Source organism: Parasteatoda tepidariorum, chromosome 2 (assembly GCF_043381705.1).
Source record: "Parasteatoda tepidariorum isolate YZ-2023 chromosome 2, CAS_Ptep_4.0, whole genome shotgun sequence".
Lineage (NCBI taxonomy): Eukaryota > Metazoa > Arthropoda > Arachnida > Araneae > Theridiidae > Parasteatoda > Parasteatoda tepidariorum.
This window is the reverse complement of record NC_092205.1, coordinates 84,708,152-84,735,620: the sequence shown is the minus strand read 5'-3', so window position 1 is coordinate 84,735,620 and position 27,469 is coordinate 84,708,152. Positions and strand designations below refer to the sequence as shown.

At 30.3% G+C, this 27,469-nt stretch overlaps 1 protein-coding gene across 2 annotated transcripts in view; it reads right to left on the bottom strand.

The window, feature by feature from the left end:
- Positions 1–24,336, bottom strand: part of LOC107440764 (nephrin-like) — a 194,984-nt gene extending 170,648 nt beyond the window's left edge. For both annotated transcript variants that reach the window (XR_011636201.1, XM_043044524.2), the window contains exons 1-2: positions 24,124–24,336; positions 6,515–6,652 (exon numbers count right to left, since the gene is read on the bottom strand). Coding sequence is in view for 1 of the 2 variants with exons in the window: in XM_043044524.2 (XP_042900458.1) it covers positions 6,515–6,596 (82 nt within the window). In the remaining variant the exon portion in view is untranslated. The remainder of the gene's footprint in view (positions 1–6,514; positions 6,653–24,123) is intronic.
- Between the last annotated feature and the right edge of the window lie 3,133 nt (positions 24,337–27,469).

Below are 27,469 nucleotides of genomic sequence, written 5' to 3'. Positions count from 1 at the left end.
ATGATGACGTCCAAATAAGTTGCGCACGCCATCAATTCTAAAACATAACCCACTTTACCAATGGGGGGAAAAAATATGAGTTTTGGTCCTGTATTCTATTCTAGCAAAATTACCTTACTTGCATAGTAATGCATTTATGGTAAAGAAACCGTAATTCTAGAAATTAAACGAAAACATATGGTATTTAAATCACTCATTCTGTAATTTTTCTATTCTTTACGACAATGGTTCACCAGAAGTTCTGATTTTCAAAATTATAATTCTTAGTACGATGCATTTAGAAACAAATTTCAAATTAAAAATAAATTTAATATTATAAGTTATTTTTATGTCATGCTTTCGAGTATCCCAATAAAATTACTGAAATGTTCTACAAAACTGTCATTTGTTAATTTTAAGCGTTTGATGAATATACCTTTTAAATAGACAATTTTATAATCGCACTTCTATATTTTATATAAAATGGCAGTTTATTTTAATGTTTGATAGGTTAGATTACTGTTAACTATTCCTTTTTCAAATATATTTCCTAAATTATAACGAGGGAAAAGGAGACATGGAGGATGGCTTCAAATTTTTATTTTCGGTGTTTTGAAGATGTTTAACTCAGTCTATTTTATCCATCTTCAATGGAAGTAGCGGGATTTATTTACATATACATGTGGGTTTGCTTGTAAATACTTAGAATGGCTGAAAAACTCTTTCTGATTTTTAAAGAAAAACAGCAAAATTTTGAGGGAGATAGCAAAAATATGCAGATCCGAACCCACTGTATCTACCCTTCAGAGCTCTTAATGGAAAAGTAATACTGCACAGTGAGAAAGTTTCCTAAAATTTATTGCAAATAAACGAACCATACATTATTGGGGTCTCTGTTACCGCGGGGTATTGTCATTCCGCAAAACGTTCTGAAGCACAGAGAAAGCAAATTCAATATCTTTGTAGTTTTTCCCATTTTGAGCTATCTGCTCTACAATTTGACAAAAGACAAGTCATTCTTTACATAATGTATACGAGACTATACGTGTATCTAAACTAGATATATTTATTAACTAACTAAGAAAACGTTCTTCGTTCGTTCGTCCGGGGTGAAAAAAAAATTATCAATAAATCAATATTAATCAATTCTACAAAATCACTGACAAAATTGCACGAAACTAAATTAAAATTTAATATGAATGAACTTAATGAAATGTACTTATTTGATGAAACTTTTTATATACCGACACAGTTGATTAAGTTAAAAGTCATTTGTTTTTCATTTTGTTGCCCTTTCCGGTAACTTTATGTTATCAGATTAAACAAAATGCGATATTAGAAATTCATCCCTTCAAAATAAAAATAATTATACTCAGTTATTTGATGCTAACTTTAGATAGTTAAAAATTATCATAATGTTCTGTTTTACAGTGTGCAATAAAACGGACCACACTGAATAACTTTTTATCTAATAAGCGGATCTTCACATTCTAGAACACTATCTTAATAGTTCGAGGGGGTGATCTTAAATATGCTAATTAGTTTGTGCAGACGATATTTTAAGTTGCGAAATTGGACACAAAAATAAACTTTCTCTGAATAAATAGTTTTTTTTTTAAATTTGTTAGTTTTGACCATATTTTTTTCTCCGTGTAAGTTTAACACAGCTATTCTTTTTTTAGTTTACTTAAACAGTTGCAACTACAATGTTTCTAGCTACAACTTAAAAAGCAGAAGTTGAAGAGCTTTTCAACTTCTGCTTTCTGCACACACAATTCGCTTGATGCTATCGGCAAACATCATCATTAATGTGGAAACAAAGATTTAAGGATTCTAAATAGAAAATACATTTGGCATGAGAAAAATTTACTAATTCAGCAAAATGTTAACAGAATTACAATTCAGAAGAAAGTGAATCTAAGAAAGAAATCTAAGTTAGGATGTTTATATTTTTTTTAAAAAAATCTAAGTTAGGAAGTTTTTATTTGTTAGATCTCAGGTAGGCTGTATAAAAGATTATGCTACAAAAAATGAAATTCGTAATCTAATTTGAACGAGTAGTTTTTGATTGAGAACAATGAGCAAAATAAAAAACGGAACCTTAATAACTTTTGACCTAAGTAATGAATTTCCCCGTGTCATCTAAATATTTTATGAAGATTACGTTGAATATAAACTAATAAATCTATGAGAACAACATTTCAATTAAGATGTAAGGCACAAAAACTTACTTTATTTGAATTAACATAAGCTATAAGCACGATAAGGGAGTAATACATTAAAAACGTAATTCGGTTAAAAAATTTATATATGCCAAAGATTGGATTGATTATTTCCACCTCAGTCACATCAGCTCATCTTGATACCTAGGAATCTTGTTTTATTTATATGAATGTTGATTCCCTTGTTAACAATATTAGTTCTTCACCACCTCTCCATAGCGTGCGGGAATGCATTTTACCCTGATTTACCCCTCTCGACCACTGTGGTTTTTCTTGCTGTTTTTTTTTTTTCCAACTTTTTTCTCTCTCGACTACTGTAATTTTCCTAGTTTTATTCTACCATTTTTCGTTGGCAATTTAATTTTAAATCGTTTTTTTTCTTCGAATTCACTTCTGGCAAGTTTTGAAAATGGGCGCCTATTTTTGAAGAGCTTGAAACATGTTGGCTGCCTTATGCTGTTTATATATTTTTGGGGTAGAATGAAATTTTTAGTCAAGTAATATTTTACCGCTTCATTTTTTTGGGATTATTATACTATAAGGGAGTATCTGATGAAATCTTTTCAAATTCAAAATAAATTAAATTGAGCATTGTATCGTGTATAACGGAAATAATACCCCGACTTATTCCACTTTTGTAATTTATAAAAAAAATTTTCACTTTTATGTATTCAATTGATTTTGTGATCCTTAACAGTGTTTTGGCTCTCGGAAGATTTGTTCCTAGCTAACGTTATAAGTCTAAGTTAACACCAAGGTTGTATTATAATGCATACATATATATACATATATATATATTAAACAAAGTTAACAGAATGTTTTGACAAATCCTGACAGATTTCCCTTAGAGTAGGCTACGCAAAAGAAGACCAGCTCTCATAGTCCCCCATGTAAACTTGTTCCAGAGGCAACGGTTACCTCCATCGAGGTGTGAAAGTATTACTAGGAAAGCAACCTGCCTCCTTACAGAGGGTCCCTCCGTCCTTACCCCTTAAGCAACCCCATTCCTCTCCGCTCCCAACAAACACCTTTCTCCTTGTCTCCCCCCACTCATGTAAACAGCTAATGAAGAATGACTCAAAACCCGTCTGCTTTTGTTCTTTACAGACTTATATGGTTTTGAAAAATCTTTACCTATTAAACAAGGAAAATATTTACTTCTGACGAATTCATTAAAAAATAAATATAATTTACTATTTTAACATAGGTGCATAATTTCAATCGATATCGGTCACTTAAAGATGTCACTTTAAAGATGAAGAGAAATTTGTTGCTAAACATGTTTAGAGATGTTATGATGGATGAAAGATGTGCGCATGCGTCGGCCCAAAAACCTCAGGCACTTTTCTTGTCATACAGAGGGACCTTGCTGGCCCCAGCTGCGTATCGGAGAATTGGAAACAGAGGGAAGTAATTTAGTGTCCAATTATATCAAATTGTATAAGAAAAGTCAACAGAAATTGATTTTGTACGAATCATTGAGGATTGGAAAATGGAGCAGAGTGATGTTTTCATACAATCTATCTTTTTCAACTTATGATTAAATACAGATGGCTGGCACAATCTCACAAGTCAGGTTTCAAAGCGGTTCAAAAGATACATACATGCAGGATGTTTCTTATATACCGTCCTTAATTTGTATTGTTAAAAGGAATCCTTATAAAAAAAATTAAAACACTAAACTATGCACATTGGGGGTCGTAAATCAAGATTTAAATGCAGAAAAGAGGCTTTTGAAATCTGTCGTCAGATTTAATAAATAATAAAACGGGATCAAATGGAGATTGACATTTATAATTTGTTCTTAAAATTCTCTGCCATCTTCTCTCTATTTTCCTTTGCAATTAAATCTGACTTGCTATTTATTATTTTTGCCTTTATGCACCTTGATTAGTCGGATTTTGAGAGCATGTTTATTTTTTCCCAAGTTAAATATTAACTTGTGATCCCCAATATTTACTTTAAATTTGCATTTTATTGTACCTCTTTTATTTCATTCTTGACGATAGGGATTCAGAAATTTCATATCAAGGATGATTTTTAAGGAATATCTTGTGCATAGAATCATGCATATGAAAAATTAAAATAGCTACATTAAATAACGATTAATAGGATTAAGTAATAAAATTATATTTGTCGATTTTAAACTAAATACTTTCAATAAAAACTTTCTCTTCACGCATTTGTATCATCTATTTGTAATTTTCCTATTTTAGCTTTGATAAATTTTTCTTTATTTTTGTGATTTAAAATACAATTTCAAATCGAATTATTAAATTTAAAAATCTATTGAAATTGGAATCAATATATTTTACTTAAAATAAATTGTTTATCTATCTATTAAATTTAGATAAATTAAAAATTTAGACTTTAAATTATTGCTTATTATTATTTAAATTTCATTAAAACAAAAGATTACTAAAAGACATATTTCATTTTTATTGTATTAAAAAAGCAAAAAGCAGAACATTTAAAAAAATATAATTGCTGAACTTAAAATGAAACAGTAAAAAATGCGACTGTAATAAAAATGCCAAAAACGATTTAGCTTTTTAATCTCTAAAGTTTAATTAGTTATCGCACGAAATATAATATTGATTCCTGCTACACCAACGATTTACAAATAGCTTTGATTGGATAAAATGCCATTAAGAGGGAAAAAGTCAAATATAGGTATTTATATTTTTAAAACATTAATCTTATTTGCGAAGTAACTTAGTTATGCTATTGTTTCCAATAAATGGAAAATAAACTTAAAACTGACTTATCTCACTAAACAATCACTATTTTAAATTCGACAATATATGCGTTCCGGTTGTTTTTCGCCTTTATTCTTATTTGATAAATTTGTTTCTTTACAGAAAGAAAATGCATGCATATATTCGGAAGAAATCTCTCATTTCAATAATTTAATTATTATTTTAAGAAAAACTTATTTCCATAGAATTCCTTTGGAAATATAATATAATTAGAAAATACACATTATTCGAATGATTTAAGGAATTTATGCTTGGGCGAAATTCTTTTAATATGCAAAACTCGCATTAAAAAGAATGAAATCTTAAACAAAGTGCAGAAATTCATGATTCAAATTTGAAATTTCTTTATAAACTATTATATTTTTATCTGGCTATTTCAATTAAAATTGTTATCCTTAGTTTGATCTAGAAAATAAAACTTATGCAAATGATGAAGTTATATGAAAAAAGTTTTTCATAATCCAATTAAGTAATGATACTCCAGAGGGTGTGCTAAATTAATAATAATTAATCAGGATACTTTACATTATAATATAAATTTTATCTTTCGAAAATAATGTCTTATAATTTCTTCATTATTCAATTAAATTTTCACCTAAGTAAAGATTATTTAAGGGAATTTTCAAAATCGACTACTAAGCACCTTCCTTTCAAGAGTCCATACACTTAAATCGTCGTGGTCTTTTTAGGTTTAAAACAATATGCCGATTTAACTTTTGGAATCTTTAGCAATAACAACAGTTACAAAGTTCAGCAATTAACGGTGCTAAAAAAAAACTATTAAACAATGTTAAAAAAAACAAAAAAACACCATTTGCAACAAAGGTGGGCAGCCTATGAAAAAATAAATTATAGATCCATCTAATTATTGAATATAGAAAAGTCTGATGAATAACATAAAAAATTAGAGTCTTTTTTTCATTTAGTAGCGCCATCTGTATACTAGCTTTGTAACTATTATTACAACCTTTTAAGAAATGAATTTATGTTTTGCAAAGCAGAATGCAGTTAACCTTACGCTTTTTTTTCTGTTCCTTTCCATGAATCAATTCGTCATTTATTTCTGGGTTATCGAGTAAGCACAATCATCCGAATTCAGAACACTATGGATTTCTCATACGTGTATTTAGCTTAAAAAATAAAATATTATTGTCAGCGTATACTATGGAAACTATAGTTTGATAGTTTGAAAACTAGAGATTGACACACGGGGATGTGTAAAAAAAAATACTAGGGATTTGCTTGATAAAAATCCAAAGACTATTACTTTAAAAGAAACACTAAATAACGTGTAGAAAAGAAATACTAAACTCTGAACGAAAAAGCTACTTTAAACGAAGAATTTTGAGCCGCTTTTTGTAACCATCCAGAAGAGAAAAAAAATACGAAAAACACGCATTGTTGGCTATGAAATTCTCGTTTGTTCCAGTCGTGCTCGCGCTAAACCCTGTATCGGTGTATAAAGAAATTTATAAGGATGCATTTTTCTTTCGTAACAATGGCATCCTGCGTTTCATAACAACTCGGAATTCCGTTAAGTATAAAATATCTTACCATTTTCTGAGTTTCCACAGCAAGCCGCGAATAAAGTATAGCTCAACAAAAGTAAAAACCATTTCCGTTTCTTCATAGTCATTTTCTATGCTTGACTGTTCAATTTCTATTACATGGCTGGGATTGAGATGTTTGTACCTGTAAAAAAAACATGATTTGAAAAATCAATGAAGGGAACGAATTTGTGATCGTTTTGAAGTATTCCCGAATAATTGGTTTTTCTAAACTTCCTTAAATAAAACTCCTAATTTAACGATTCCGCAATCCTTGAGCTGTATTTCTACAACTTCGACAATCATTTCGACACGAAATTACGAAATTTAAGACAAAACGCGAATTCTCAAAAGTAATTGTGAGCCCAAGTCAAACGTCCGAAAAATTTCTTGAGTTAAAAAAAAAAACAGTTTAAATTGAAAAATTAGAAAAAAATTTAAACAAGTTTTTTTTCTTTTTCTCAATATTTCTTAGTTTACTTAAAATATATTTAAAATTTTACACATACCTATGATGACCTGGAGAAGTAATTAAAATTTACAAATATGTATTTCTTTCTTGAGTTTATGATCAACTATTTACTGATAAAAAATTTCTATTAATCCTGAATATAAGCTTATAAAGTATCTGGCTCTCCCTTACAAACAAATAAAATAAACTGTGTTTTTTAGTTCCACCTTTGAAAATTTACTTCTGTGATCAAAGATTTTTTTTAAAAATCTGAACCTTCGATCTCCGGAAACTTCTGGATCACGATTAGCGAAAACTCCGGAAATCCAGATTTTTCTGGAGCACAATCAGCCCTGAAGGTATGACGAAAATATTTCCTTTACTCGAAACCTCATCATAGTGCATTGTCGAAGATTATTAACTATAAAGACAAAACTAGAATGTGACTATAATGAAGACTAGATGATCGAAAATAAAGTGACCAATCAAGTCGACTGGTGGTTAAGGATTCGGCCTCAGAACTGAGTGTTGCCACGACTGAGAAGTTGCCACGTTCGAATCCCGCTTCGAGCATGGGTGCATCTCTCTGTTCTGTCTATCCTTCTTGTGTTAGGACAACACTGATCTACCAACATGGTGCTAACGATAAAGTCATTATTTGAAAGGTTATATACTTTCGACGTGACGAGCTTTGTTTTAATTTGTACGAAATTTTCTTTCTTGAAGTGACGATAGCTATTTCATCACTTTGACGAAAGTTTTACTGTGAGCATATACCAGGAAACAGTTTCAACAGAAACGAAGAAAGTTTCGTGATATTTTACTATCTATTTTGTTCAGTGAATGCGCATCAATTTACTACAACGTGAAATGCGAGATAAAAAAAGTGGACGACATAACTCAAAATGTGTCTTTTCAATGTTCAACCCAAAATTAATTGAGGAATTACGTACTCTCTTTTCCTTATTTTTTAACACTAAGCATAATCATCACGAGGCTAAGTCCCAGACTTCGGGATCAAGTTGGCTGGGTATATGACTAATTTCGGCTGGGTATATGAATAATTTAAGTTTTTCGATTAGTAATGTGGTTCGTCGAGGTTTTGACTGAACACAACTTTAATGAGATTTTCGTTAAAAAAAATAAATAAACTAGTAATTTCTGTTCTTAACTTGAAGAACTTTTCTAAAAATATTTCTTTTTTCCAATCAATATGATACTACAGATAGTTTTTGCATATTTATGTGCAATACATGTTATATAGACTAGATAAAATCTATTGGATAATAATTTAAAAAAATTATAATAATTATAAATATCAACCCTTTCTGGAAACAAAAGTTTTTGTTGGAATTCTTCTCCTTCAGTAAAACCAAATATTGTTCTAAATTTATATTTGGAAGTATTTTCTTTTTTGATCTGATGTTCTTGTGTTTACACCGTTTATCTATATTTTATGTCAATGCATTCTTGCATAATCACCTATTTAAGATTAATGATTAGATTAATGCAAAGATAAGATTAATGCATGAGTTGCAAAGATAAGATTAATGCATTAATCTTATTTGATAAATTTTAGGAAAAAAAAACTGTAATAGACACTTATATGACTTTCTTTAAAAACATTTTCATCTGCAAGGAGAAAAACAATTCTGGTAAAATTATTGTTCCGTATGGCATTGACATTTAAGGTAAAATAGCATAATTCTAGTTAATAAAACCTAACTTCAAGGATTTTAAACAATTCGTTTGGCTATTTTTTCTTCCATATGGTAACGGCTTACAGCAAGTTCTGATTTTTAAAATTATAATGCTCATTACCATTAAAAGCAAATACAGAACTGAATGATTAATTTCATCGAAAAAATGCTTTCTATGCCATGTTTTAAAATATTGTGATAAAATTGCCAAGTTTTACCAAATTTTATCACTTTTTATAAAATAACATTTTATGGTTAGTTTTACCGAAATCATTACCAAAGCGTGTTCCTTTAGAGTCAGAAACACGTCAAATTTTCCCTTCCACTTTTTTTAGTGTGTTGCATTTTTTACGAAAAACCGGATGTAATTTTAATAATACTATTCTTCTTGCTTTTTGAAAATTCAGTAGAATTGCGTTTCACTAATAGAAACTATTGCATTCAGTTCACCTTATTTGTAGTAAAATGCTTCCACATTTTCTAATGCAATATTAGTATTAATTGACAGGCGAGTAAAGTAGACTATACTCTACTAGAAAAAAAGTAAATACCTTATTTTAAATGTTATTATATTAGTTATTAACAATTTTTGACAGTCGTGCACTTGTTACAATTGTCCCCACTTACGGGATCAATTGCAACAGTTCATAAATTCAACTATAACATAGTTAATTATGCATATTATCATAGTTGTGATATATTTTTTTATTGATCAAAATAGTAGTGATATTTTAGGAGTAAAAATAATAATGAGAAGAGACCTAAAGGGTTAAACTTTTAACTTTAAGGGGTTAAAAATTTTAATTTATGCTGTGAAAGGTGACAAACAAAATAATGCACATGCAGCATAATATAAATGATATAGGAAACTATTGGTAGTTCTTAAAGAATTAAGTAATGATTTATAAACATAAGATTATTTATTTTCAGCTGTTGCATTCGTCCCTTTACTTATTGTTACAATCGTCCCCAAGACGCCATTTCAGCTTCATTTGTTAAAAACAATGCTAGTTAATTAACAAAGCTAATATTTTCTTTTGAAATGTTAATTAAGGTGTCCACTTACACATTCGGTTAATAATTTTTATTAGTTTAAACAAAATTACTTTGTTACAATTGTAACAATATTCTAATACCAAAAAAAGTACTTACGTAGCGTGAAAATATCTTTTGTGATGTAACTCTTTCAAAAGTACATAAAAATGGTTGACAGCAGGGGTGTACATGTAGATTTATCAAATACACCTTATGCGCCATCTAGGAACCAAATCTAGAATCCCACACTCGAAATTTTTGCTCTGTTACAATCATACCCTGTTACAATTGACCCCACTCTCCCTTACTTATAGATTTCACTTTCTCATAATTAGATAAAAATATGTGGAAAAATTACGCTGACATGGTGTAAAAAGTAAAATCATTTAAGCATAAAGATAATTAATTTTTACGAGATGTTTTTGGAAAGTAACGATATTTTTTCGATAACAACAAATTAAAAGTTTCTGTGAGTCCATTGGCAATACGGGCTGTGATCTTAGACGTATCACTTTTTTCCCTCTAGGTCATTCCTTATTTTTGTGGTCAGGCTTCTTTGAGGTCTTGTCATGCGTTTTCTTCATGCAAAAGATTACTTATGCAAAAGGTCATGCAAAAAGTTGCACACTAAGCATACAAGTCAACACAAATGCAAAGACTTGCTGACAATCATAGTTTGATTTTTGCATGATAATGCTCGTCCTCACAGATCGCTTCAAACCAAAGCGCTACTCAAATGTTTCGAATGGAAAATTTTAGATCATCCACCCTATAGACCTGACCTTACACTCAGCGATTTTAACTTAATTCTTTACCTGAAAAAAAATATCTATCAGGGTGAAAACTTTCACGACGATGAGGAGGTCAAAACTAAAGTTTCAATGTGTTTCCGACAAGAGGTGTCAAAACTCTATGACTGTGCAATACAAAATCTTGCTCCCAGACATAACAAACGCTTTGATAACTATGTCAAAAAATAAGGCACATACCAGGAAATAATTTGTAATGTACATTTAATCTTTTTTGAGTGAGTATGCAGCATTGAATCTGTACTTCTCGAAAACGCCTCGCAAATAAGAAAACTGCGGAGTTAAATTGAGAATATGGCAAACATAAAGCACAATGTAAAGTTTTTTATTTCTAAATTTTCTCATATAAGTTTAATTTTCAAACGTTTCAAACATTTTGTCACCTGATCACACTAACTATTTTAATACACAATTAATTTAACAATTTTTACGTAATGTACGAAGAAAAAACTATCACAAAACGTTATGCAAGTTCAGGAATGTTACTGAAAATATCAGAAATTATAGATTAAGCTCTGTACAGTTAGTAATTTGGTAGTTATGATAGTTAGTAGTAGTTCAGAAGTTAGTTAGTCAGTTATGATTGAGAAAAAGTAGCAATTTATAGCAACTGCAAATATTTTTTCTCTTTCTAGAAAAAAATATATGACATTTACCACAGCAAAAGTTTATATCACCTGTCATCCGCATTCAAATGAATACTGTAAGCTTGACTTCTCAAACGCTGGCATTTTTGTCAAAAAGACAAAAATACTATTCCCAAATGGCACTATGTCAAAACAGGTTTATCGATAAAAAATTGAAAATATAGTAAGCAACTTTAAGTCGCTTTCTTATATTGAATATTTATAGAGATCTTGTTGTCAAATACGTTAGGATTATTAAATCATGTCTAGTCAAATATTTTTATAAATAACAGTATAGCTCTCACACGTTTCAAAGCTGAATTTTGAAGAATTGAACTTATTTTAAAATTTGTTACTTTAAAACAAAATTTGATTTTAAATTATATAATATAAAGTTTCCAAGGTATCTTTTAAGCTGATTTGAACAGCTGATAGATTAATGTTAAAAAAAACTTTTGGTTAGTTTTTGGTTGTTAGGGCAAAATCCATAATGAAAAACAAGGGTTTTTAATTCTGTCTAAATTCCATTTAGCAACTTTACAAAACTCTATCACTAGCTGTACTGAGAAAAAGTATAGTTAAAACTACCAGAATAAGGTAAAATTTATCCATTTTTCCGGCTCTATGACAACACCAAAATGTTCGGTAATTTTTACTGAAGCCCTTTGGTAATGACTTTTATAAAATTAACAATGAAACATGGGATAAAATTTGGTAGGTGGGCTAAAATATGATTATTTTATCCTGATATTTATGAGCATAGCATATAAGCCATTTATTTATTTAAATTTACTTTTTAACTTCGTATTTTTTTTTAAATGTGTGGTACTAAGAACTATTATTTTAAAAACCAGAATTTATATTATTTTGTATACATATATATATATCAATTTTATTTATTACTTTAAAGAATCATTTTATTATATATTTAACAAATTTTAATCACATAAACATTTGTGTAGTAAGTTATTTTGGAAATGGTCTATTTTGAGAATAGTTATTAGCAAATCTGCTCACTCCAGAGAAAAATAACCGAAAATTGAATTAAACTAATCAAGTTAATACAATTATCTACTCTACCTTTAATTTTATAACTTCCAGTTACCTTTTATAACCGTGAAAGTAATAGAATTTTTAATGAAGTTATTTCCGTAAACCTAATTTAATAATAATTAACGTCAGCTTAAAGAATTTTTTTTACAATAAAAACACCTTACGTTCATTTGCAAATTTATTTTCTCCTAAGAAATAACGAAATTTATGAAATAAAAAACAATCGTTAAATATTTAATACTTTACAGCATTGTTTTATTAAAATGAAGTAATGACGTCATTCAAAATAAAAGCTAACCTCTTTTGTGCAATTATTTTTTCCTTTGGGTTGAGTTGTTACAAATGAGTTATTAACTTCTTAATATTTGAAAACACATATTTTAAGAGTTTCGGCGTTATTTAGACACCAGGTGTTTTCTTCTAATGTAATTTACAAGAAAAGGCTTTGGAAACAATTATGAGGCATTTAATATGCAGTTTTAAGCGATACCTCATTACCGAGCACCTTAATATTATTATTTGGATAATAAATATTTGTTAGCTTTAATAAGAACGCAACTTTAAAAGCATTAGAAAATGCAATTTAATTCCCTTTTTAAAATTAGAATTCATTTAGTGTTTATAGTCACGGAATTGTAGTTTTTTTTTTTGTTGGCTCCATTTAGCACCATTTTTTTTCTTTTTACATTTTGTAAAAATCTGTCCTTAAATAAGAATGAAAAAGAGTAGTTTCTTCAGTGAAACTATTTCCTTAAACGAGCTCGAAAAGAAAATTAAGTGAGAAACAAAATAAAAATTAATATGAAGAAAAAAAAATTATGAACAGGAAGCAAAATGAAAGTAATAATCCATAGCAGGTCTCTAGGAATAATTACCTAACTCCTTTTAATTCATGCTGCTTAGCCTTGCAATTTGCATAATTGTAGAAGACTAAGAATGAAAAGAATTTTTCACGAATAAAAAAAATTTATTTTTGAGTCTATTCAGCTTCGAGCAATAGTTTCTGAGGGAAAGCCTTTAATCATGATTCTAAAAGTAAAATTTAAAAAAAAAAACTCAGTTATGGTATGCGATGAATTTAAGGAATGAGAATGAGGCATTTTAAAATTGCTTTTTTGTAAAGAAAGAAATGGAATCTTATTCTTAATTTTTCTTATCACTTAGTAAGTTTATTCAGTTTTTATTTTAGTTTTTACATTGTAACATTTTTTTTTTACTTTCTATAATCGTTGTTCATTTGTTTGAAATTAAAAATTCATATTGGCTTCTGATTGGATACATTAAAAACTACGTGGTTCGTAAAGAATACAAAAAAATGTCGTTTGTAATAAATGAATTTCTTCAAAAAGAAACTCCATCAGTTAGTTTTTCTAAAAATAGTTATGGATTTAGTTTTTAATAAGTAATTTTAATTTCGTAAAGGGTCTTGTGATTCAAAAATGTAAGAACGGTATTTTAGGCAAATAATGATTTATTTTAACACAACATTAACTATAGTTTTTGTTTGTAAAAAAAAGTTTATTTTAATATATAGCAATGTTCTATTTTTGAAAAATGAAACTTTTTTTAAAACAACGTACTTTTAATGGTTCATACATTTACATCAAAATTTTCAGAGAAAAAAGTTTGTTTTCACATTAATAAAAGATATTAAATGCATTCTGAAAATTGATAAAAAGAACTCTAACTTAAAAATGTTTCAGGAATTCGGAGCAAAAAATATAACTGCAATTTTCTCTCAATATTAAATAAAAATAGTAAGAGCAGCTAATGTCATTGTTTTATCATTTTTGTGTTACATTTTGTTTTATTGCAATAAAACTATATGACTTAGCCAGCAATTAAAAATTTGTGTCGAACATGTACAGTGTGCGCAATAACTGATTTACGAATGATCATTTGATAAATTTGTAATAAAAAAATACCACGTGGATGCCCTGCAGCACACAGAAGTTTAACAACGAGCTTACATTTGACGAGCTAAAAGATAAATATTTCTGTTTAAGAGCTTGAGACGAGGTTATTTTTTTTTCGAAATTTCAATTTATTTTAAAGTTTCTGCTACATTAAATGCATATTTTTCGCGAATTTTTCTCTTTTTCTCCTGATTAAAATAATGATTTCTTTTATTTAATGGTGTAAAATTTATTTATATCACTCGAGATTATTACTTTATAAGTTCACGTCGAAAGTAACAGAAAGAGTAGAAAGCAACAGAAAGAGAGAGAGGAAAGCCTGGATGTTACGAGATATAAATATAAAAAATTTGAAATATAAGAAACTTAATTCAATTGAGAAAAACAATTGTTATAAATCTCGTCGACGAGTAAAATCCTTTCTTTCTCTTCTTATTAAATCATACAGTCTGTATTCCTAAGTTTAATTTAAGTACAGTTTATTACTTTTAAGTACAGTTTATTATTTTTAAATCTAAGCAATCTTTTATTTCGTTACGATAAACATATTACCATGCTTTTACATAAAATTATATTACATATTTATATATAATTTTTGAACGAAATATTTCTTGTTTTAGTAGTGACTGATGACTTTTAAGAAAAATGAATATCAATGGTGATGAGCTCAGAAAAGCAAAGAAGGAGTATTTTAAAGAACTAAAAAATACAAAAACAATTGTTTTAATCGTACACATGTTATATTTTTCACTATATAGATTTTTATTCATAATAAGAGCTCACAAACACACAAATCAAATATTTTAATTAATATTATTAGTCATCCAGATTGTCTAATTTTCTATTACACGTGCTGGTTAAGAACATCGTTTCACAAAGTAATTCACACTCATGGATTAAAATTCGCATTTTAAATGTTTAATAGCTTTAACTTTTAATAGCTTTTACTAAAAAATAGCTTTAACTTACACTAAATCAACAAAAAATATCTAAGAGGCAAAACTGAGGCATTTTTACCCTCAAAAATAAAGTATTTATTAGATCCGGAAAAGAGCATAATGCCAGTCTCTCTACCTAACACTCATCTACTCGTAATCTCAACTCACATTCGCATTCATTTCAGCGGGTTAAAGCATTTTTCGGAAAAGCTACATTTTCTATGTAATTAACTACAACTACTTTATTACAATTGTAGTTAACTACAATTGTAGTTAACTAAACTAGTTAACTACAACTACTTTATTACAATTGTAATTAATTACAATTACTTTTTTTAAGCGTTATGACTACAAACTACTTTTGAAATGTAATCACTACTTCGCTACTTTTAAAAGACAAATTTAACTGGAGAATTTAATCTTCACCAATATTCAAAATGATTTTGAGTGAAAATTTGGCTTAGTTAAATATGAGGAGATATTAAGAAGTTTTTATTTCGTGTTTACATGAAATAGTTTTTTTTTTATTATAAAGCACTTTTTACGAATTTGTTCCTTAAACTTTCAAACTCTAAGCTCCTCTTGACAATGAATTTAAGAAATGCTAGGAAATTATCAAATATTTGTGATTTAAATTGCTTTTTTATATCCGCCAAGAAATAAAGTACAATGAAAAAAACAAAAAACGGACTACCAATGATCGGATCTTCACATTCTAGAACTCAATCTTAATGGTTAGAGGGGGGTGACCACAAATATGATAATTAATTAATGCAGACGATATTTTAAGTTACGAAATCAGACGCAAGAGCGCACTTCTACTAAGAGTGTACCAGTTTCTGTGAAATGGAATTTTAAAAATTTCTGATATTTAAACTTTGATCTCTCAGGAACAACTGGACCGATTTCGCACCCATTTTTTAGATCATTAGAGGTAGATCTTATTAACACTCAGACAAAGAGGCATTCTCCTTGCGTACGTTGACCGAACCCGCAATGGATTTGCAACAAACAGATTCGAAAGATTTTTTGCGTTTGAACTTTATTTAACTAACGTTAAAAGTAGTAGCCAAGAATCGCTACAAACTACTTCTTTTCTTGTATCACACTATTGACTACACTACTTCTTTTAAAAAGTAGCGCACTAAGTTGACTTCACTCAAAACTTAGTTGACTGCACTCAAATATTTGATAAATGGAATAACGCTCATTGAAAAGGATATTGCACTCATTCAACATCTCATTATGTCTTGTAATTAGCACATCAAGACAATCAGTTACTAGTAGATTTTTGTATTCTAGACGCAAGTCTTTAATTCTATTTATTCAGTAATTAAATTCTCTCATCATAAACAGACAAAAGTTTGCAGAATTAGTTAGAATCATGCTGAGAGAGAACATTTTTGTTAAGTTTCCAAGAAAACTTTTCTAGCATTTAAGCCTTTTAGTGAAAGATGTAATATTGCTAAGTAATTGACTAACATTTGCGTACTTTATTCAAAAATGCTTCTAAGTTATGCACTACGAGGATATTTTTCAATGTTATCTTGCAATATTCGGACCAATTTCACTCAAATTTTATGTTTTTGCGCGCAAAATTATTTTTTTTTAAAATGATGTAAAAATTTTTAACCTTACAATTCAAAATATTTATAAGTATTAAATGAAATAATAAAAAACACCAATAAATATTTACTACAAGTCATTTTTTACAAGGAATTTTTTTTTTTTTGATAAACGAATTTAATAATTTTGTTCAAAAAATTTTCAATTCACTTAAAAAATCTCCAGAGACATTGCGAAATACGCAAAAATTAAAATTAACGTTAAGGGGTTTATACTTTGGACTGATCTCCTGACTAAACTATTGGGACCATATTCTCCAGATTGCTGCAACCCCTACTTATATTTTGGGGGTCAGAAATCCAAATTCATGAAAAAAAGGAATGCTTATTTCGAGAAAGTACTTTTTTGTGGCTGGTTTCGTGACTTAAAATATTGTCTCCAAAAATTTATTAGCATATTTGAAGTCACTGCATCGAACCAGTAAGATTGAGACCTACAACGAGAAGATTCGATCATTGGATCAAAAGTTAGTCAGGATGTACAGTACTCAGCATTTTCTAAGCAATAAAATCCGATCTTGTACCCCCAGAGTTATTGATTTCTTATGGGAACTTGGAGAATTTTGGGAGAATTGGAACTCGGAGAATTCCCGACAGGGGAGATCTAGCTTGGACCAGGCACAATTTTGTACACGGGGGGTCTTCGGTCGGCGGGGATCGAACACGTAACCTCTTTAGACATGGATCCAAAACCCTACCAACCAGGCTGTCCATGCCTTGAAATTTTTATGAGAAATATCCATAAAATTGTTATCTCAATAATATTGCTTTTCAAGCTTGTCTGTAAAGTTTATTAAATTGAATCATTTGTTTAATATTAATTTTATTGAAGCGGGACCGGTCAAAAATTTGCACTATTACAATGTGAGTCATTATTAAAGTATGAGTTCTTACTAGAAACTACGTGCGAGACTTTATATGTACAGACCATAAGAATACAGACCATGACAATATCGTATTCGATGCAAGTGTTGATTGGCTATAGTGTTGGTTGAGCAAGGATTATTCATCAAAATCCACTAAAAAGCGTAATATTCACCAAAAACAAAAAGAAGATGGTAAGTATTTTTTTTCCCTCTGGAACAGGTTTGATACATTATGATTTTATGGAACCTAGCTCATCGGCCACAATCGAAATATGTAGCAACTATGCAACTCTTCTTAGAAGTAAGAAGGCCTTCACATGGACCGCCTTAAACGAAAAATCCGATCCTTCAGTAGTCCGAACATTGCGACATCATTCCGATTTTACCCCTACTGCTCAGTTAATGCTCATAACGTGCGAAGGCCTTCTCTCTTTTAGAAAGTGTTGAACGAAGTCATAGTGATATGGTGTAAAAACTTGAAGAAGAAAAATAGTCCAGATTAGTCAAAAAATTGTCTCCTGCTTTATTGTATGATATTACCAAACCGCACACAAATGGCTGTAGAAAAACTACAGAAATTGGAAGGGAAACTTCTGCATCATCCTTCGTACACATTAGACCTGGTTTTCAATGATTACCACACTCATATTAATTTGGACAACTTTATAATAGGAAAGCAGTTTAATTCTGAAAATGATCTCAAACTAGCCTTCTAGCAACTCATTGAAGGTTTTACGCACTTCCCTATGAAACCTACAACTTAACAGCAAAACTGTTTGGGAAACATGGATGCATAGATTTTGATAAATGAAATAGCTATCTGTTAGCTGTCAAGTAACTTTTATTTTATTTTCATCGCACTGCAAAAAATTCTGGATCAAATTTTTTATATGTATGCATATTTATATATAAATGTATGTAAAAAACGAGCTACTTTCGAAAAACAAAAACTGTGTTCCGCTCCCGCTAAACCTATGATAATAACTCAGTGTTACAAAATAAAATTACAAATATTATCCTTATGAATTTATCCTTAATAATTTCCACTATTAATCAAAACCGGAAATGAGTACTAAAATAACGACCAGCGAAATTCTTTCTCCGAAGAAATTCGCGCTCAAATTTTTTTGCACAGAAAACTTAGTTACATTTTTATAGATCTAGATCTCATAGATCTTCTTTAGGCATCTGATATTCGTATCTAGACAAGTGAATTATTGTTTTCTATGTATTTTAACTCACTTAATCGGAAGAAACCAAACACAGGTCATTCCGGCTACACTGTGAAATTTTTTTTATCAAATTACTATAAAAAGTACCGGCCCTCAGATGCCGGTACTTTGTACAGTAAAATCCATTTTTATCGGAACATGTTACGAAACAAAAAAACCTGATATACCGTAATTTTTACAGTAATAATAATCGTAAAATAATGAAATCACTCTAATTAAATTAATATTACAGTAAAAATCACAGTTTAATATTATACAGTATATACTACAGTTTAGCCGGTAAAAATTGATGTTACGAATGATGCACGCATAGCGCTGATACTTTATACCATAATTCGATCCATAATTTTTCACAGTTTAACAATTTAGAAGTTAAATTTTTTTTTCACATAAAAATTACAATTTTTTGCTTTTATTTATGTTCACATTAGACATTACTACCTATACTCTGTTGCAAGTTAAGAAAAAACCATTATCCCTACTGAGAACGCCTGTTTGCATCTAAGTCCACGCCAAATGGATGCCGAGCTCCCTGCCCGAACGTATATCAATATCGCTGACTCTTGACACGAAATTGCTCAGCCTTCCTTTTACTAGCTTTTTTAAATTGTGTGAAATGAAAAAAACTTATTGAATAATCATTTAGCAAGTAAGAAGAATTTATAAAAATAATAACTGAAAATCGTAACAAATATGCATCTTTCTGTTCGCACTTAAAGAAACTGTTAATAGAATAATAAATATTTTATCTTGCAGGCGATTTTCTTGTAAGAAAGGCGTAAATTTGTAAGAAAGTTTTTCCTCCGGTCACGAAACGGGAATATCCGAGAAAGTCAATCGCTATTGCATTAAAATGACTATTTTGGCGCAATAACTCTTAATTAAACGGCAGCGTTTAATGCATTATAAGAAAGAAAACATTCGGGAAATAAATATTTATTCTGATTTGCAATACATTTTTATGTAAATAGAGGCATAAGAATCCTTAAAAATGTTTCATTTGAAACTAACTGTTAAATTCAAGCGATAATTTTATTGAAAAAGAATTTTCTCTTCTCAAAATTATAATCAGGGGTCTGTCCAGACATTTTGTGAAAGGTCCGTTTTTCATGAAATTGTGAAAAAATTACTCGCATTCTTTCAACCAGGGTCCGCTTTTATGAATTTGTGCAAATAGGGTCCGGTTATTGCAAAACACATTTTCAAGGAGTTTTTAAATTGTAAAGACATACAAGATTATGCTCAACACTGTAAAATTATAATTAAAAAAAAATTAAAAAATAAACACTTGCTGCTTCTAAATTAGGGATGCAACATACAAATATTTGGTATTTAGCCTATACTGATGAACGCAGAATATTCATTTCGGACGAATAATGGAAGAATCGTCTGCCGAAGACAAAACTTAATTCGTTTACGTTCATCTTTCTTGTTTTCTGCCATGGAAAGGGTTTATTCGATTCACAAAATAATAATGAAGATAAATAAATTTGTGAAGGGTCTGATTAAAAGAAAAATCATTTTGTGAAGGGTCCGTTTTTATGAAAAGATATTTTGTGAAGGGTCCGTTAACGGACCCAAATTTCTTCTAAACAGACCCCTGATTATAATGCATTCTTATTTTACTAAAATTTATTGAGACTCTTTATTTAGCCCACCACAAATTTGTAAAAACGTTTTTCCACCGGACACGAAACTGAAAGGCAAAGAAGCTTACTGTTATTGGAGGAAAACGATTGCTTTGGCGCATTAACTCGAAATTGAAAGTCAGCGTTTGGTGCATCAAAAGAAAAGAAACCTTATGGAAATAAATATTTATTTTGATTTTTAACACAAAATAATTCCTTTAAAACCAACTGTTTAATCCAAAGGACAATTATATTTTAAATTGCAGGAGAGTTTTCTCCTATCGAAATTACGATGGATTTCTCGAAATTACGATTCTAAATTTTAAGATTCTTTACTTACATGAATCGGTATGAAAGTTTTTCCCCAGCACTCGAAACAGGATGAAAACCAAATGGCATTGCAGGAAAGCGTTTTGTTTTGTCAAATAAACTCGAAAATTAACGGTAGCATTCAGTGCTTTGTATGAAAGAATAAATATATGGAAAAAAATCTTTACTCTGATTTTTAATGCTTCTTTCTACTCAATAAAAGCAAAAGTTTAAATCATTTAAAAATAAATCTATCAAAGCTGGTTTTTAAATAAGAAACAATATTTTTACTTGCAATAGATTTTTCTTATCCAAAATGAGCCCAGCCAGCTTAGAAATTTTTTAATAAGCTCGCGAGATAGTCCAGTAAGATAAGACATTTTAGAAAAATTAATACCCAAGATTTTGTTTCACAGAAAACTTGCTATTCTATTTTCGTCTGAATAATACTTGAAAACTCCCCTATATTCTCAACTGTATGATTCCATGAGCAGGGGTCTGTTTAGAAGAAATTTGGGTCCGTTAACGGACCCTTCACAAAATATTTTAATTTAAAAACGGACCCTTCACGAAATAATTTATCTTTTTATCCGACCCTTCACAAATTTGTTTATCTTCATTATTGTTTTGTTAATCAAATAAACCCTTCCCAGAAAGGGGGGGAAGAGAAAGACAGATGTAAACGAATTTAAGTTTTGTCTTTGGCAGACGCGTCGTCCTTTATTCGTCCGATATGAATATTCTGCGTCCAGCAGTATTGGCTAAATACCAAATATTGGTATGTTGCATCTCTAATTTAGTATCAGCAAATGCTGTTTATTTTTGAAAATTTAATTTTTTTAATGATAATTTTGCAGTGTTCAGCATAATCTTGTATGTCTTCACAATTGAAACTCCTTGAAAAAGTTTTTTGCAATAACAGGACCCTATTTGCACAAATTCACAAAAGCCGGACCCTGGTTGAAAGATTGTGACTTAACGTTTATTTTATATTCACAAATTACGAGTAATTTTTTTGCAATTTTACAACAACGGACCTTTTACGAAATGTCTGGACAGACCCCTTAGGGGTGATTTGTGACGAGAATTTAATTTCCTCTTTTTTGCTGAATTTGTTTTTTAGACTATATGTCCGTTTGTCTCGGAATCTGTCTGAATCTCAGAATCGGAGCGTGAAATTCAATTTGGAAAAAATACTTAATTTGCCTGTCTAAAAGAAATTTAATCTCTTCTTTCAAATCACTCCGATTTTCTTCAAAAAATAGGAAGACGTAAAATATCCTCAGTGGTAGACGGATCATGGGGTTAGATTCCCCTTGCCATCAGGCCAACTGTGGGTGACTTTCGTGGTTTTCCTCACCATGAAGCGCAAATACTTGTTATTTCCCTCAAAAAGTCCTCCACGAAGGCAAATTTCTCCCAATACTTGATCCAGGAGTTGCCTCGTCTTCCGGATTGGATTCAAAATTACAAGGCTACGTTGGTAGTTGTAAGCTCAATAATAATAATAATAATAAAATTAACAGTTATGTTACAAGTTTCAATTCAGTGGGAAATAATAAGTCTAAGTAGATGATCTGGGTAATATCAGAAGTAATTATTTACGGGACTGTTTTTGTAGATCACGTGATAAAGTGGCTGTTTCCCTTCAGCAGTTTCGGGTAAAGCTGTTGATGATAAATGTGGTTAATTAATTAACTTATTACAAAGATTAGCTTCGAGAACAAAAAATTAATGTTCGATTTTTATACAGAGCTGATAAAGCGATTTTCTGTTTCAGAAAGGATAGTATATTTCTCGAGACATGTTCCTTTTGGTATATATGATTTTTTTTATGTAGCATATCTTTTGTTATCGATTATGCATAGAAAAATCTAGAATTGGTGCCATTTATTGAAATTCTTCGGTTTCTTATCTCCTTTTTAAAGATAGAGTCAGTTCAATGAAATGGTATATTTAATTGTCGCAAAATATTATTTTCTGAAATTTTTCTGGGAACTAGTTAGATTAGCATAAAATAATTTTACAGAACTTATAAATAATTCAAATAGGCTACAAGAAACACGCAAGTTGCATTATCTAGCTGCATGGTGATCTTACTAATGACCGTTGTCACATGATTAACACTGCCTACTTTCTATTAAAATGTATTTCATACTCAATACGGAATATGCGGTGTTCTGTAATGACCACCTTTAACGAATATTTTTTGAATCCTTATCAGGAATCAAATCTAAAAAAGTATACTCCATATGGATCTTAAATTAATATTTATTCGAAGAAAGAATAAAACACTACCGAAATTCGTTGCATCACTCGTTAGAAAGTTGAGATGGAAAAAAACAAAAATAGTTTGATTGCCTACTGAAGATTGAGGTGCTTCTTATATTCATTTTTCATCTTACAAATGACCGTTGTCACATGATTAACATTGCTTACGGAATATGCGGTGTTCTATAATGACCACCTTTACCGAATATTTTTTGAATCCTTATCAGGAATCAAATCTAAAAAAGTATACTCCATATGGATCTCAAATTAATATTTATTCGAAGAAAGAATAAAATACTACCGAAATTCGTTGCATCACTCGTTAGAAAGTTGAGATGGAAAAAAACAAAACCAGTTTGATTGCCTACTGAAGATTGAGGTGTTTCTTATATTCATTTTTCATCTTACAAATGACCGTTGTCACATGATTAACACTGCTAACTTTCTATTAAAATATATTCCCTACTCATTACGGAATATGCGGTGTTCTACAATGACCCCATTTAATGAATATTTTTTGAATCCTTATCAAGAATCAAATCTAAAATGGATATCAAATTAATATTTAATCAAAGGAAGAACAAAACACTTCCGAAATTCGTTGCATCACTCGTTAGAAAGCCGAGATGGAAAAAGTCAAAACCAGTTTGATTGCCTATTGAAGATTGGGGTATTTCTTATAATCACTTTTCAAATCCTCTATTTTTGTTCCGGCAATGAAAACACATTATAAGTAGTTGAATTAATTAAGTCATTTAGAACTTTGTGTTCTATTTTTTATGATCCCATAATCTTAAAATTATGTGAAAAAGATGGTCACAATTCAACTTATAAGAATCAATTTCTAGAAAAAGTTAGAAATAAAAAGACTATTTTCCTCTTCATCCAGTTGAATAATGGAATGCAGGCCACTTTTAAAAATTGGAGGACTGAATGATTTGACAAGCACTGAGAATATCGAATATAGTTCCATAATATTTATAAATTTTTCACCAGCGCAATACAATAATTAATTTTCATAAAAGAGAAAAATTTTAAAAAATATATTTAATTATTATTATTATTATAAATCAGTTCGGGTTATCAATATTAAACCCCTTTATCACAAATGCATAATTTTTAAATGATTAGAAAATGATATTTGCAATGCAACTTACCCAAAAAAATCAAACGCTGCTATAATTAAGAAATAAAAACCCTCTTCGTCCAGTTGACGAGCGACACCCAATTTCTTCGACTGATGAATTCGGTATGTATTTAACCAACAGCTGTTTACAACTCAACTGAGTCCCATCCAACTCTTCCCTAAGAACTTACTTAACCAAAAGCCGTTTGGGTCCTAATCTTGTTTACCGCGTGGAAGATTCTGTAAAAATAAGCCAACTCCTACTCACACCTTTAGTCTAACTTTTTTTTTTTTTTACCATACCTTTTACTATCTTCTATCTATAAGCTTATCCCCTCTCTTTTGCTGGCAACCACTTATAATCGCTCTGTGTACTCTTAGCTCCACCTTCTTTTAGCCAATCTCTAGTTACCCCCCCCCCTCATATCCCTTTTGAAAACTCATAGAAAAATTTTCACTTCAAATCCCCCCCAAACGCACCCCCCGACACCCTTCATTTGACTGGTTTCAAGTTTATACCTGAAGAATAAAGAGGCTCTGCTTGTCTTTAAATAACATGAAACGAGAGAGCCAAGGGAAAAAAAAATAAACCCCCTCGTTACGTAAGACAGACAGGAATTGTTGTTATAAGGGGGCGGGGCAAAAAGCAACTAAGTTTGGGGGGACCATCACACAGTTATCCTTTACTACCCCCCGTCATTTAGATCTAGGATTTTTCCACTTGCACCACCTCTGTCTTAAAAACTTTCCGTCTATAGGCCTGCGTAAAAGTAGAGAAATATTCATTTAAGAGAATGTTCTACCTGCCATGCAGAAGGGGGCTCTAGATGTTTTTCCCACAATCCTTAATTTGCATTCGCTTTTAGGCGCGTGCACCGCGGTGCACATTTTGCACGCGACGTGCGTTATATATACACTTTGATGGTGGGCTCCCACCCTCGCCCCGTCACCTACCCCGAGGGTGGGGGGCCTAGTGCAGAATTAGGTATATGAGAAAAGAAGAGGGGAACGCAAATAGAAGCAAAAGAATGTTCGCGGAATAATATGAATACCAAAATTTACTAAAACAAAACACCGAAAAAGAAGTAAAAGAAAAAAAAAAGTCACATCTAATATTTTACCCCCTCCCTCACAAATATTTTTGCTGGAACGCTAAAAATCTCGGGTGAGCCCCTCTTCTTTCCTGAAAGTGAAATTTGCATTAAAATGCAAATGAAGATTTTTGGCTCTTACCCCTCCCCCCTAAACCCCCCAACCCACTAATTCCATCCTTTTTTAGAACTTATGGCTTATGATTAACATATTCGCTCACCCTTACTTTTCTTCATTGCTTGATGGCATGGATGATGCCATCTCGCTCAGGAAGAAAATCGGTTTTTAAAATCGTCCGCACCAATCCCTCCTCCTGGCAGTGGTGTGAAGAGATGGGGAGGCATGAAACGTTTAATCCTATTGGAAAATTTCTCACTTATGTTTACCAGATAAAGCACTTAGGGAAAAACGCATGCATCTTCATAGCAATAAATTCCTGACTGTGAAAATTTAGGAAAAGATTGACAGTTTGATGGAGAAAAGTCTCTTTTTTTTTATTTATTTTAATCTTGCTTTCGCTTTTGATAAGTTGGTTTCTGAAGCGGGGGTATCAAGCTCACATACTTCTTAATTTAATCCTAATAGGGATCAATATTAGATAAACGGTATTTGTTAGAAACTTTTTGCTTCGGAAACTTTACTTCTTCAAGGGAGAACATCAGTTTAAGTGAGAGGATATGCAAATTATATATACTGAATTTTGATGGATAAAATAATTCATTTTATTTTAGTTCTAAAACAAATCCAATGCCTTTTATAAAAGAAAAATAAGCTCCATCTGTTTTATTTTCAATCATATAATTATGCTTACGTCATGAATATATATATGAAATATAGCACACATGCTCTTAAAATATATATTTTTCGCTCATTACTTTATCAATATTAGTTTTAGATTTTCTTGACATTTAAGCTAAATTATCATATTAATATATTACTAGTGGGCTGCGCCCCCTGCTCGCTAACGCTCGACAACCCCCGAAAATTGCTACGCAATCTTATAAGGTTTGCTTCACAAACCAAGCTCGCTTCGCTCGCTACTAACTTAGGTACATTGCAAATGCACAAATTTCTAAGAATTCAAAACTATCATTCAAATCCATATAACAACTTTCTTTTTTTAAAAAAATTACATTTCTTTAGTAAACACTAAGTCATTAAAATAAATTTGAATTCAACTAAAGACTCATTGACTGAGACTCATTTTTCAATTAATAACTAATAACAATAATAAAACAAATAAATTCGTGATATAAATCAAAAATCGTCAAATAAATTCGTAATATATAAATTCGTGAAAAAAAAGCGCTTTCGACAAAATACTAGTATAGAGATCTATCGACAAGGAATACTCACTTCTGCCTAGCCTAATAGTATGAGATTGCCGCAGATGAATTGTTATTTCAGTTTCTGTTTTTAAAAGCGCTGTATGTTGAGCCACCTCAGCTAGATTTGGCATGTGAGATTTTTAGCGGCAATCATTGGTCGATTTTCTAGCGTTGACGTTCAGGGAGTTGTAATGAGGCTTTTTTTTGTCGCCGTGTAAGAGAAATATGTATATAGATTTTTAATAAATGTTTAATTGATTTTAATATGCTGTCTGCAATGTTTAATCTGACATCCTATCACAAAGATTCGACCATTATAACGAGACATAGTTTTCATACTTTTTTCATTATTTTGTATCAATGTGGGTCAAAATAAGTGAAAAATATTATATGTGGCATTTTAATAGTTTATGGTTATGAAATACAGCATGAAACCTCTCTGTCTTATTTTGCATGATGGAAATCTTCCACACACGGCTACCAAACAATTATTTTTCAAATTTGAACTTATTTGCTAAGACTTAGATCTCAGAAGACAGTTATTCATCATTAAAATTTCTTTTATTTACAAAATCAATGATGGATAAAATTTTAAATATGCATGAAACAAACATTTTTTTTTTCGAAATACTTTTTTTGGATTTTACATTTTAGAACAATTTTTATAGGTTTTATCTCACATTAAATAATAAACACTTTGAAGGTAGGAAAAAGTGAACAGGCTGTTCCCTCTTTGTGTCTCAGGTTTTTTATCCTAGTGGTCAAATCTGGTAATTTTTGGTCATAAGTAATTAATCTTGTGCATTCACGATACAACGATTTCACGTTATAACGTCCATCTTCGTTTACTCGAAAAGGGTTATTTTATTTTATTTTATCACCGTCGTTGAACAGCCGACCCAAGTTTATGTTTACGACTATCAATGTTCGACTCCGTAGCCTTGTAATTTTGAAACC